The 12,476-nt window shown below is 44.6% G+C and overlaps 1 protein-coding gene across 4 annotated transcripts in view; it reads left to right on the top strand.

Moving 5' to 3' along the window:
- Positions 1-10,297, top strand: part of AFTPH (aftiphilin) — a 34,403-nt gene extending 24,106 nt beyond the window's left edge. For 2 of the 4 annotated variants that reach the window (XM_026033957.1, XM_026033958.1), the window contains exons 8-10: positions 204-287; positions 4,215-4,338; positions 9,756-10,297. In XM_026033957.1, the coding sequence (XP_025889742.1) occupies positions 204-287; positions 4,215-4,338; positions 9,756-9,900 (353 nt within the window). In that variant the 3' untranslated portion in view covers positions 9,901-10,297. Of the gene's footprint in view, positions 1-203; positions 288-4,214; positions 4,339-9,755 lie in introns of those variants that run through there. The other 2 variants (XM_026033959.1, XM_026033960.1) reach the window with 2 other exon arrangements.
- The last annotated feature ends 2,179 nt before the right edge of the window (positions 10,298-12,476 follow it).

Genomic DNA, 12,476 nt, shown 5'->3' with positions numbered 1-12,476 from the left:
TGCACTGGATTAAGTTGTTAACATTTTAGAAGGTACAAACTAATACTGTAAGCATTGTTTTCTTGTCAATTTTTAAATTGTGGACTGAGTACTAATTATAACTTGCATGTTCAAGTGTGTGTCTTACCCCTTTTTACACATAAACCCCTCCCTTGGCTTACCTTCTATATGGCTGCCTACCAACACGGTCACTGAATTTCAAGCTAGTGGAGGTTCCACTCTTCTGAACCTTGATTTCTTTGGGCCCGTGGATGACAGTAGCTCTAGCAGCACCACCACAATGCCAGGTCAGCAGAGTGTTAAAACCACGACTGTACTACTCTTAACAACTTCCTAAAAGCATGAGCACATCACTTGACTTTCCTATAAACAAGGAGAAATTTCACATTGTGTTTCCTAAAATGTCTTTCTGCTGCCTTTTTCTTTTAATCTGTGTTCCGTTTTCCGATGTTTTGTATCAAGTGCAAAGTATTTAAAAGGTACTGTCAGCTCCGTGTTGTCCCATGTTGAATGAATGGCGCTCGACGCTCTGGCAAACACGATGTTAAAACACTTGTTTCAGACAAGAAATCTTGCAAGTACTTGAAAATAGCTGGGTAACGTAGCGGTGACTATTCTGAAAAAGAAAAAAATCAAGATTGTCGCTGCTTTTCTTTAATAATTCTCTAATTTGTGTTATTTGGAAGGTGTGTGTGAATCTAAAACTGAGACTCAACATATTACAGTCCAGCTGGTAATTGCTACTATAAGGGAACCAAAATCCTTTGTGCAACTGCACACGTTGGTGATACAGTGGAAACAGTGTTTTAACAACAGTCATAATRGAAAACAAGGAGAGTTGCATGTTCGTGTGGCATTAGAACTTTATGGATGTTAATCTTAAAACTAAAGCTATTTTATCTGCAATTTGCTCTTGAAAAGGAGATGAAAATACCACTTTCTCCTTTCAATCAAATATGGAAGTAATTGAATTCATTTATTGTATGGTTTTGACAKGCTTTGCGTGTTTCATGTGAGCTTGTGAAAACCCCTGCTCTGACTAAATTTCTGCAGGAATTTGAGGGAATATCTCTGGGATTAGTCCTGGTACATAGGCTAAGTAGACAAATATCTTTTCAGAATGATGCCTGACTACAATTGGGAAGCAATGACAGGACCTAGCAGGAGGTTTCTCCTCTTTGTGATTTTAATTTAAGGTGGAAAGCAAATCTCTCCTAAAATATGGTTTCTTATTTATTGCAATTTTAGTTTAAAAAAAAAAAAAAAAAGAAAAAAAGAAAAAAGAAAAACACCCAAACCTCTTTAATCTGTGGTTTGGATGACAAAAGGCAACTTCATGGCATTGCATTCCCAATGTACCTTTGTTTCACCCTTGAGAAATGTCGTTGTCCGATGCAAGATTGCAGGCTTACCGTGGAAGTGGTAGGTAGCACACTCGGGTTGCTGGAGTCTTCCAGAGGGATTATAAAATCCTTTCCCAAGTGTGCAAGCTTATCAGCGTGGCGGGAAATCCTCACTTCCCTGTATCCTGCTGCTGCTCACGCAGTCAGGTGCCTCCTTGGACCCTGCTGCTGTGCGCACTCGAAGCGATTGCCTAAGAGATGCTCTGTTACCCTCTTATTGCTCTTTTTCTTTGTGTCACCAAACACAGGTATAATAACCACCTTTTCTGGTATGCCACATAGTGCCTGTTTTTATGTTCTTAGTTTTTTGCTTTTTTTCTTCTTCCTGACTTGTTTCTGGGAAAGTCATTTGTTCCTTGGCTTGCAGCTCGTGTGTCTGTGTGTGTGTTTAGGAGCTTGGTGTGGGGTTTGTTTGGCTAACTTTCCTCAAATATCTCATTAAGGTTTTGCAGTGCTTTCCTTAGCTATTCTCCGATCATTTGAATAAAATGGAGATTATGCAACTCTAATTAAAGCAAAGCGAACTTTTTAATTACTGTAATTGAAAGACAAATTATTAGATCTTTTGGCTTCAAGAAGACGCTTTATCAGCAGTAGAAGCTTGTTCTCTCTCTGAAGACCTTAGTTTTACTTGCTCTGGATCTCTGCTGGATCTTGTCATTAGCCAAAATAACCTTTTGTCCAAGATTGGATTGGAAGCCATTAACAGGGGTGGCTCACTTCCCAGATGTTCTCACAGACTTAGCATCTCCTTTTATTTTCTGTGTTGCTAATTTAGCTGAGTTAAAYGTAGCTGAGTTAAGGGTGTCCCTCAGAGAGCTGTAAATTGAGCAGTGACATAAATCGCCCTCCAGTGAAAATGAATTCAGGACCTTAACTGTGACTATTGGAATGATGTAACTTGTAAGGTTGCAATTTTGGGTTTGTTGCAGAGTTGCATGTCAAAGGGTTCCTTCTTTCGATTAGTTTTACAATATGTACCTTAATGGGATTTCACAGGCTTCTTTCTGCAAGTCAAAGTGTATTTCTTCCAGTCTTCCTCTCCCTGTTTGAAAGCAGATTTTCTATAGAATAGTTGGGCTTCTTTCCTATTTCCACGTTCTGTAAACATCTGATAATACTAAAATATATATATATAATGTTAAAAAAAAATACAGGTCTCGGCACGTGTGGATGTGCATGAAACTGGATGCAGCTTTGTGAGCCCAGACTAAAAGTGGGGGCTAAAAGGAGAGATGATGATTTTCTTACCAAACTATAGTAAATGAGGCAATTCTCCCTCCTGCAGCTTAGCCAAAMTGTAATCTGAATTTTGCCTTTTTGATTGGCTTAGTTTCCTAACAGAGAAGGAGTATTTAACTTGAGCTTGAAGAGGCTGCCTGGGAAGAGTTCCCGTGAAGCACACGGGAGGTTTATCAACCTTATCTGTTTGCATACTCAGTATTAAATGCTGGAGGGAAAAGGAAGGATGATAAACACAGGGATTTTTCTGATTTGGTAACTTCTTGGTATGGGAATGCATCAAAAACTGCCTCAAATCGAGCACATAGACTGGGTAAAGTCCTCAACACATCAGGTTATAAGTACTACGCTTTAATTTTGGTAGCTCTGTGGTACTGTGGTGTCCTGGTTGCAACACAYGCTCTGTAGTATGAAATACTTCTGTATTGGCCAAACCTGCAGACACCAACGTTGAGCTTGTTTAGGATGCGGGAGTCTCTTACAGCAGTCTGTAATCTTTGGGCACAAAAACATTAGCATGTTTTTGAAAAATATCTGTAATTATGGATAAAGTATAAGTGAACTTCACTTAAACCTGTGAAGCATGAAATAACTGGAACTAGAGAAACATCAGCAATTTAAAATGCTGCAGAGGAACGAGATGTGTTTGGAGTGTCTTTCCTCTCTTATGTGTGTTAAATTTTCTAATTTCTAGAGACTAAAAAGAAAAAGAGATAAAATACTTGGAAATTCTGGAGCTAAGGTGCTTTCTAGTGAGATACAGTGCTTGATCTAATAATGCTACAGGCATTATTTCACCTATATGTCTGATTTTCCTGGTGAAGTTTTCATTGTCTGCATTGATTTTTGGAATAAGCTTCGCTGCTAAAATCTGAAATTCGTTTGCAAAGTAAATGATGTCAGAACTCAGTATCTGACCTAAGATACAAGAAACTAAGAAATAAAGGCTGAAACATCCACATATCTGGTGCTCTAGGCATTTGAGAGATGACATGGGAGTACAGACCGAAAGTTTTGGTAGCATTTTAATTATTATGCAACTCTTTAAATGCCCTTCCACTTGTATGCATTATAAACACTGATTTTCCTCCCCTTGGAGAAACTTTTAAGCCAACGGCTTGCACAAAGCAAGATATTAAACTCCATAAAGTGCACGTCAGCATAGTGCATAATTTCTCCTTGAAGAGCTGGTCACTCTTGACATGGAGCTGTTGGAACCAAAAGAGTTGAGTCAAAACTCATTCGAGCCATCAGTTTTGCACAGCTGGCACTTCCAGGTGGAACCACATGTTTTAATATTTGCTCTTAGACTGAGGCCTCGAATGCCAGTCTTAATCCAGCGTCTGTGTTTTGGTTGAGGTGCAGCTCTATAAGCTACTGTGAAAAGGGTGGGGAGAAGACTTTGTTTTAGAAACACAGACGTGTCCCATCATGTTCTTGGTCCACCGATCTTGAAATTTTAAAACGATTCAGATGTTTACAGAAAACAGTCTGTAGCAAGTTGGTCTGTGGCTGCTGMTGAACATGCTTTCCCCCCACCCATTGCTGACTATCACTTTGTACTCTCAGGTGTGGATCCAGAGTTGTACGAATTGACCACCTCCAAACTGGAAACGTCCCATACGAGCAGCAGGGTGACGGATGCGTTTGCCAGACTCATGTCCACTGTGGAGAAGGCGAGCACATCCACAAGGTAAAGGACCTTTGTTGGCTGCTTGCTTTGAATGCTAAGGGTGCCTCAAAGTTTGAGGGGGCACCTGGGTGCACCATTTTGGCTTGCAAGTTCTTGAGAGAGGTTCGTGTTTAAGATGTGTGTGGAAGTTGCACGTTACACATGGTCTTCACAGCACCGTGGTTGTGATTTCAGGCTACCATCCAACTGTAAAATGAGCTGGGAAGCAGTTTGTTGGGTGACAATAAAAAACACAGTGTGACACAGGCCTGAAAGCTGGAGACAAGGACTGAAGGACAGGGAGGAAGAAAAGAGGGGAGAGGGGAAAAAATATATATATATATGTGTGTGTGTATACATTTATATTTTTGAGAGTGAAGGTATGAGTTAAACTGAATGTAGCTCAAGCTCCTAAGACTTGGACAGAAGACCCTTCAGATTTCCTGTGCTTAATTTATGCATATGAGAAGTTGCACAAGTAAAATTGTAGGCAGAGGCTTCTGAAAAGCAGCGTTTGCCCCTTTTCATGTAGTCTAGGTGCCTGGCAAGATTCCTGTAGAACTTGAGCCATTTTGTAAGCGATAAACGTGGAGTTGGTTTAGGTTGTCCTTTCTGCTTCGTAGATCTCGAGCAACTTTCTTCTAGGTGCATTTTTTCCTGTATATGCAGGAAAAATTATATACATACCCATAATATATACAGTCTGTACAGGCTTCAGGTGTAAAATGCCTTCCTCAAAATCYGGCCTCTTTAATGAGGCTGAAATACTCTCCGTTTATCAGGTTGTTTTCTTTGGGGTTTCTTTTTTTACTTGTRTGTTTAGCAGTAGAGTAGCATGGAATTAGTTGCTGTGCCCATTAAAGAGTGACACAGGCGAATATTTTAGAATTTATTCCATCCTTTCAAACTAAACATACATTTCTGTGCAACACAGCACTTGAGAAGCGTGATGGAAGAGAACTGCAGAGCATGCAGTGATTTTTGATTGAGAATACCCAGCTTTCTCAAAAGAGCTCGAACTAGAATTTGCAGGAGCTCTTTCAAAGCACACTCTTTCTGTGGGGCAGTTATGAGCTGGTTTTCCAGCACTGCGAGTGTTCAAAGCTAATATCCAGACTGTGAAATTTCACGTGAGAGCCAGCAGAGGGAACTCCACACCTCAAGGCCGTCTTGGCTTCTTGCCTTTCGCTCGGGGATTTTGCCATGCAGAGCCTTGCTGAAGCTTTGCACTCTCTGAAGAGGCCCCAGTGAGAAAGTCTGACTTTTGCAAATCAAAAAGCATAGTTACACTTGATTTAAATTAGACAGAGTTAGAATTAAAAAAAAAAAGTAACCACAAAAGGCCATATAGAATCTAAGTATCTATTTTCTTTATTTCAGTTCATAGATTTGTGCCTGCTTACTTGCCCTTTGAGAACTTAGCTCGTGTTTTATTTACAAATGAGCAGTCTRCTCAAGTGTTCACCATTATTTCCCTGTATGGGTGTTTTTAATGAAACTCCGTGTTGCTTTTTAAAGCTTTGATGAGCTGTGTTAAAGCTCTCGGGGCAGGTATCCAGGATCCCCCCTCGATCTCCAGCCTAGGAGGAGGCCGTAGCTCCTGTGCTGCGGGAGTACAGCAGGCATAGGGAAAGGCTGGAGACCTTAGGCTTAACTGAGCTCAGGTACACATAGACTGGCTGATTTAAAGCAGCCATTTTCAGTGTTTTAATAAATTTTGGAAGCTTTCTATTCTCAATTAAATCACTTTTCTCACCTCGTGCTCTCTAGGGGTGGAAAAAAGCAGTCTATTTTTGTTCTTTTCCAGTAAGAAACCATACTCAGCAGTAGGGCCAAATACTTCTACCAGAATTACATTTTTATTCTTTCGTAGTGAACTGGAGCTTTTAGAATACAAGTGGCTCGATGCAGCCAACTCATCCAGGTTGACACTGGCGTGCCAGCCTGGGAATGCAGATTATTAACATCCATAATAACTGGGATTATGTACGTAATACAGGGCATGATGTAGCTAGTGGCTTCACTTCAGTTGCCTTGAGACTATTCCTGGAGTATCTGTAACTCATCTGAACTCAGGATCATTTCAAGCAAAGGATTTCACTCAGGATTTCAAGCAAAAAATGCTGTTGCAGTGTAGGATGCTGGGCAAAGAGCCCTTTCCGTGTGAACCAGCTTGATCTTTTGCTCACAAACTGCTAACTGGCAGCTGGAAAGCCAAGGCTGAGAGAGAAGGGCAAGAAAAGTCCCCAAATATCCCAGCTTGGGTACGAAACCTTAAAGGCAGCAGTAAATGGTGCAGCTCAGCAGTGCGGTGGAGCGCTCCGCTCGGCTCTGCAGCCTTGCCTAATTCCATAGAATTGGCAGATAATCAGAGTTTATCTGCCTTCTCCTGGAAGAAAAAGCAGAGTGCTGATACATTTCCAAGGTACTGCTGAAAACCTGATTTGACCTGTAAATATTCCTTGTGGGCAGTGTTGGCYGGGCTGGAGCAGCTAGCTCTTAATTACAGGGTATGTTCTTTTATTTATTTATTTAGACTTGAAGGGCATATCTGTAATCAAGTCAAGCTTTTAGAGCCCAGCTTTTTTGTTTTGGTGCTCTTTGCAAACATAGGAGATCCCTAAAGTCCTGCAAGTTGGAGTATCCCAGGAAAAGGCTGGAATATAAAGCCGAGCAGGCGGGTGCTAGATATTATATGCTAGATATAATAATTATATTATTATATGCTAGGTATTATGTTAGAAATTTCTTGCTAGATATTTTCCCAGCAACGTTCTCCCCGTCTGGCTAATGTCTTGCAGGTTGGTGTACRTGTCCCTGCCAAAAGGAGGACTCGTGCCAGCAGGTTGAGGGATTGCCATGGCTCTTGGGGGAAGGATATTCCCTGGCTGGAGTAGCGTGGGAGGACGTGTCCCGTAGGAGAAGGGCTGAAGGGAGCCAAGGGATCCGGCAGGCGGGAGCCTGTTTGGAGCCAGGAGCAGGTCCCTGCATGTCCCAGAAATCACAGCTCTGTTTCCAGAGCAGATGAAGTTCAGGTGCCACTCACGGTCTGCTCATGTGAGTGTCACTGCTGTGAGCCGAGGGAGCTGGAAAATGGGAATTCACGAGCAGGAAGGGCTCTGCAGTGGGCCCTCAGGGACTGGAGTTTAGCTCGGAATGCTCTAGGCTGTGGGAACATCTTAGCAAAATTGGTCATTGGAATTAATGCATCTTATATGGCTAGTTCTCATTTCCACCAAGTGGCATTCATCTCCCCCCAAACATTAGGCAGTTTGGGACATCTTAAGGGTTAAAACAACTTGGAGTGGTGACGATGTTCTGCCTTAGGCTTAGAGACCGGTGAGCAGCTCTTCAGGGTTGGCTCGGGGCCCTTTGCTACCAGAGGTGCTGCCTGGCCCGTTATCCAGGGAAAACGGGTGCAGTGCCCAGCTAGATTCCTGCAGGAACCTGCAGCTCCCCATGGAGCGACCGAGGAGTTATCCAGTGCCATTCCCTTTGGCTCTGGTGTGATTTTTTTTTTTTTTTAAGCCCTTTCGAGCCTCGTTACCAACCCGTTGTAGCTGTAGCTTGGTGGCAGCTGAATAATTTTTGCTGCGTGGAGCAGAATGACGCACGGAGCAGAGGAGGAAGAGGCCTATAAATAGCAGGGAGTTGGAGAGCCCCATCTTGCTGCCTGGTGACAATTGCAGGAACTCCTTTCCGTGCCGCTCTCCCAGCCGGCCCTTTCCCTTTGGCTTCCTCCGTGAAACGCTCCTTTGTTCGTGCTGGCTGCAGCTCCTTGATGAGCAGGAGGTTTTAGCCCCTCTTAGAGGCTCGTGGCAAGGGGGTTGCTCGTGGTGGCAGCAGGTCCTGATGGCGCGGCGCGGGTGACAGCCGCCTTCGGGCAGCTGGGAGATGGCCCTTGGAGAGCAAACAGAGCGGCCTCTGAAGCTCTTGGGAAGGGAGGCACATGCTGCCCCGCTGCTGCTTTCTGCACGCAATCCAGCACACAGCTTTGTTTATCCGCCAGAACTTGGGCAGCTGCCGAGTCGGTGGCTCATGAAATTCCACTGCAGCAGCGAGAGGAAAATCCTGCTCTGCTCGGGGAGAGAGGCTCGGTCAGCGTCCAGGCTGCCCATCCAGAGAGCTCCCATCAAGTGCAGCCTCCGAGGAGCAAGCGAGAAGTGATAGGTGGGCATCAGCACAGCCACATCGGGGGGGTTTGAGTCCTGCTTGAGTTTGTGTCTCTGTGGGGTTTTTTCCCCCTTTTTCTTTCTTTTTCCCTAGCCAGGGAGTTCTGGGGCTGCTGCGGAAGCAAAGCCCGTAGCTTTTTCCCTGATTTCTGCTCAGCTAAGGGAGCAATCCTGGGGGACACCGACAAAAACACCTAGGTTCGTGCTGCTGCACGTCACCACTGTGGTGCTTGCCCTGGCGTGGGCTCCATTCAAAGCCTGTGACTGAGGCAAGAAAGAGGAAATCCCTAAAATGTCCCAGAACGAGGCAGTTTATCTGGTCACAGCCTCTTGTCTCAGCTTTTGCCCCAAAGAAGGGGGGCTGCTTCAGCCAGGTTTGTAATGTCATTGCAGAGGGTGGCAACTGCCTTCCTGGGACTGGGATAACTGGTGGAAAAATCAGGTTTTCCAGGGGTCTGCAAGATGAGCTCTGAGTTTGGAGAGTGTGGGGGTTTGGGGTCGTCGGTAGCAGGCTGTGCCAGGCTTCGTTTTGGTTAAGGAATGAGATTCTTGGCTGGTCGTGCAGAGCGAGGGACGTGCGTGCAGGTGGCTCTATCTGTTTGTGTTCAGCTATTGCTGCGAAGGAGGCAAAGGGAAAAGTAAACGGGGATGCCTGGATGTGTCGGATRTGTCTGGCCATTCCGAGCAGATAGCTGCAAATCATGAGCCCCTTTCTGCTGCTGCTGAAACCTAGAGGGAAAAAAAAAAACATTTTACTGATGTAGAGCAGTGTTGCATATAATCTAAGTAAGGTTGTGTCAGAAATGCCATGAAAGTACCCTCTTTTTTATCCTAAAAGTATGAAATTAGGTACTTCTTAATGTCCTGTGGTGTTTCACACTATAGCAAAAGACTGTAAAGGACTTGGGGTGTTTTTAAAAACTAATGATTCTGTTGTCTTGTTCTCTGAAGAGCAAGGAGCCCTGGAATGGGATGCTGGAATGGGGGGATCTGAGTAGGCAAGTGGATAATCACTTTCCCTCATTGTCRAGGTCTCTCCTTTCCCTCATTGCTACAACACTGAGGACCAGTCTGCTGGTTTTCTGTGCTAGCATTTTGCTGGTAGGCAGGCAGACCCTAGAACATGGGAATAGCTACAGCAGCAAACACAGAAGTGCCTGTCCGTGGGGCTCAACTGCAGAGCCCTCCGTCCATCGGGAATCCTTTCAGTGATCCAGAGGGTATCCGGTGGTGGATTAACRCTCCTCTTTCTTCTCTTCCCCACAGGAAGCCTAAAAAGGAAGAGCATCTTAGTGAAGAGGCTGCCAAGGTGATTTCTAGCCTTCCTGACTTAACTTTCATGCATGCCAAGGTGTTGATGTTCCCAGCCACATTAACACCTTCAACAAGCTGCCAAGAAAAGGTAGACTAAAGTGATGCGAATTGGACATTTTCTATTGATTTCTTTTTTTCTCTTCCCTCTGTGGGTCATAAAAAGCAATCTTGCTTTGATTAAAAGAAATTCAAGTTCAGATGATTTGTTGGTAAGCAGCACTAGAAAGGTATACATAGTAATGTATATTTATTTACATACTGGAGTCCTAAATTTATATTAGAGAAAAATGTAAATAATTGGGGGTGAATCTTTTTGAAGATCTATTCTTTTTGTTGTGCTGGGGTGTATACATTTCTGTCTTTGTGAAATACACTGGTGGTGTCCTTCTTACAAAACTTTAAAAATTAAAAAAAAAAAAGAAAAGAAAAACTAAGGAACACACGATGAAAACTTCAGTCTTCACAGTCTGTGAAGTCCCCTTTAAAGGTTTTCAGGTTGCATTGAGCATATTTCTTTCTTGCATATATTAAACCACTTGTTGCTGCAAAAAAAAAAAAAAAAAGAAGAAAAAAGTTACCTTGTTCCTTTGTGGATTTTCAGTTGTTTCTTTAAAATCCAATACTCCTCCTGTTCTAGCTACCTGAAGGTGTGTTTGGTTTGGTTTGTTTTCCCTCCTCCTTCCCCTGCCTCCCACCGCAGGTGGTTGGTTGATGGGTTTTTATGCTCTGGAACTTGCGCGCTCTGGCTCTGTCACTGTGTAGCCTTTGGGAGGGTGTGTTGTTGGTGACTCCTTGCTCCAGTTGTGGATCACGGTCTAAACTTGATTTCTGGGGTCGTTAGTCTGCACTCAATCAGTACCATTTGGACAAGAAGGACCAAAACTATATGAATGTCTTACGATGAAATTTTCCTGTTAATTTCTGTTTTTGTTGTACCACTATTCCTATGTTTGATTTTGCACAGTGTAAAATGACATAATCATAGATTGCTATGGTTTTAGGCTGTATATACAGTAAAAACTATGGGTTGTAAATGTTTGGGGAAATTCCTATGGAAAAAAGAGAGCTATGTAGAAGAACCTCTAAAAAGGTCAATGTGCATGCCCAAGGTCTTTTGAGATTTAAGTGTGTAAATTTCCTTTTAGGTTACACAAAATAAAATAATTTAAAAGATACATATATCCATGCATAGAGCCTGCTATCTCTTAATAGGGAGCGTGTGTGTAAGTCGTGCTGCTGCTGACGGTGGAAGGGGAGCCCTGTGTTAACACCAGGACCTTGTGGTTCACGCCACGAAACGCAGCTCTGGGCCTGCACGAGGCTTCTCCTCGCTCGTCCTCCCTCTCCAAGAGGCCTCTCCCTTCTGCCTCTGCCTTGTGCCCTGCGTTGCGGGGCCCTGTGGCTCGAGACACGCTCTTATTTGGGGCTAGTGGCTTCTTCAAAGGAATTGGCAGAAGCCAACTGTTTATATATGTGTGAGAAAGGAGAACTGGCTTTGCCTGCTTCCCGGCTAGGATTAAAATGTTGGTGTAGCCTCCCCTGCAGTCTCCTGCTGGGCTGGTTTGTGCTGCAGCTCTCCGAGCCCCGCCGCAGCGCGGACGATGCGGCTGGAGCAGATGTGCAGGTGAGCAGTGCTCCGAGGGCGGATGTCCCTCGGGATGCCGAGCACGGGCTCCGGGCCTGCCCTTCGCAGGGTTCAGCGGGCCCCGCCGTCCCCAGGTAAGACCTGCTGCTCACGCGTGTCCAGGGCCTGCCTTGTGCCGGGGAATTCTTTGGGCTCCCCGCTGCACGTGGGGCTGCAAAGGTTCAAGGCTGCTGGGCTTTGCTGGTGCACAAACCACGTGTGTGTTGTGGGCCGTGCCTGGCGCTTCGTGCACACACRYGTTGCTGTGTCCTGCTGCAGGTGTSCCGAGTACCCCGAGAAACCTCCTCGGAAGGTCCTTAGCCTCTCAGGCTTGTTCTGAGATCCCTAAATGTTGTGGAGATAGGAACCCTCAAGCACAGTATGCTCTAAATCCATCAAATGTCCTGAGGTTACCCTTTACTGCACTGCATTATTGAATGTAATTTCACCAGGTAATGAAATTACCGTTCTTAAAGGTGTTTTTTTGATGGTAGTTTGACTATGACCACTGCACTCCAGCTGGGCTACCTGTAAGTCTCCATACAACACGCAAGTCTCCCGGTGTGTACAGGGTGGATCAGCTTTGAGCCAGCCACTAACCTCTAAAATGCACCTATTTTGTGCTCTTCATGTACCTCCTTATCCTATCTCCTATCTCAGTCTGTACCTGGCTAAAAGAAGTCAGTATCTTTTAATTTTCAGAGCCACCTGCAATACACTGAGAGTTCACTTGAATATAAATTTAGATGGTATATGCTTGTATAATCACTGGAGTGTCTGCTACGCTGCCAGAGAAGTTTCCATAATCTAGAATCTGTTTCTTCCTGTTGTTAGGTGAAGCTGGAACACAAAAGGAGAAACCAGCTCCCTGAAAGCCAGGCTGCTGAAAACAGGGCGAGGAGGAGCTGAAAGAAAATATAAGGCAAGACTCAGAGGAATCTGCGTAGGGCGAGCGAGAAGGATGGAGCAGGAGCTGGAGGTGGCGGGAGGGCTCCAGAGGGAGCTGGTGGTGGTGGTGAAGGTGGACACGAGGCCTGAGGAGCAGGGGC

The sequence above is a fragment of the Nothoprocta perdicaria genome, unplaced genomic scaffold (genome assembly GCF_003342845.1).
Source record: "Nothoprocta perdicaria isolate Ctin4 unplaced genomic scaffold, notPer1 scaffold_138, whole genome shotgun sequence".
In the NCBI taxonomy this organism is placed as follows: Eukaryota; Metazoa; Chordata; class Aves; order Tinamiformes; family Tinamidae; genus Nothoprocta; species Nothoprocta perdicaria.
This window is presented reverse-complemented; position numbering and strand designations above follow the sequence as displayed.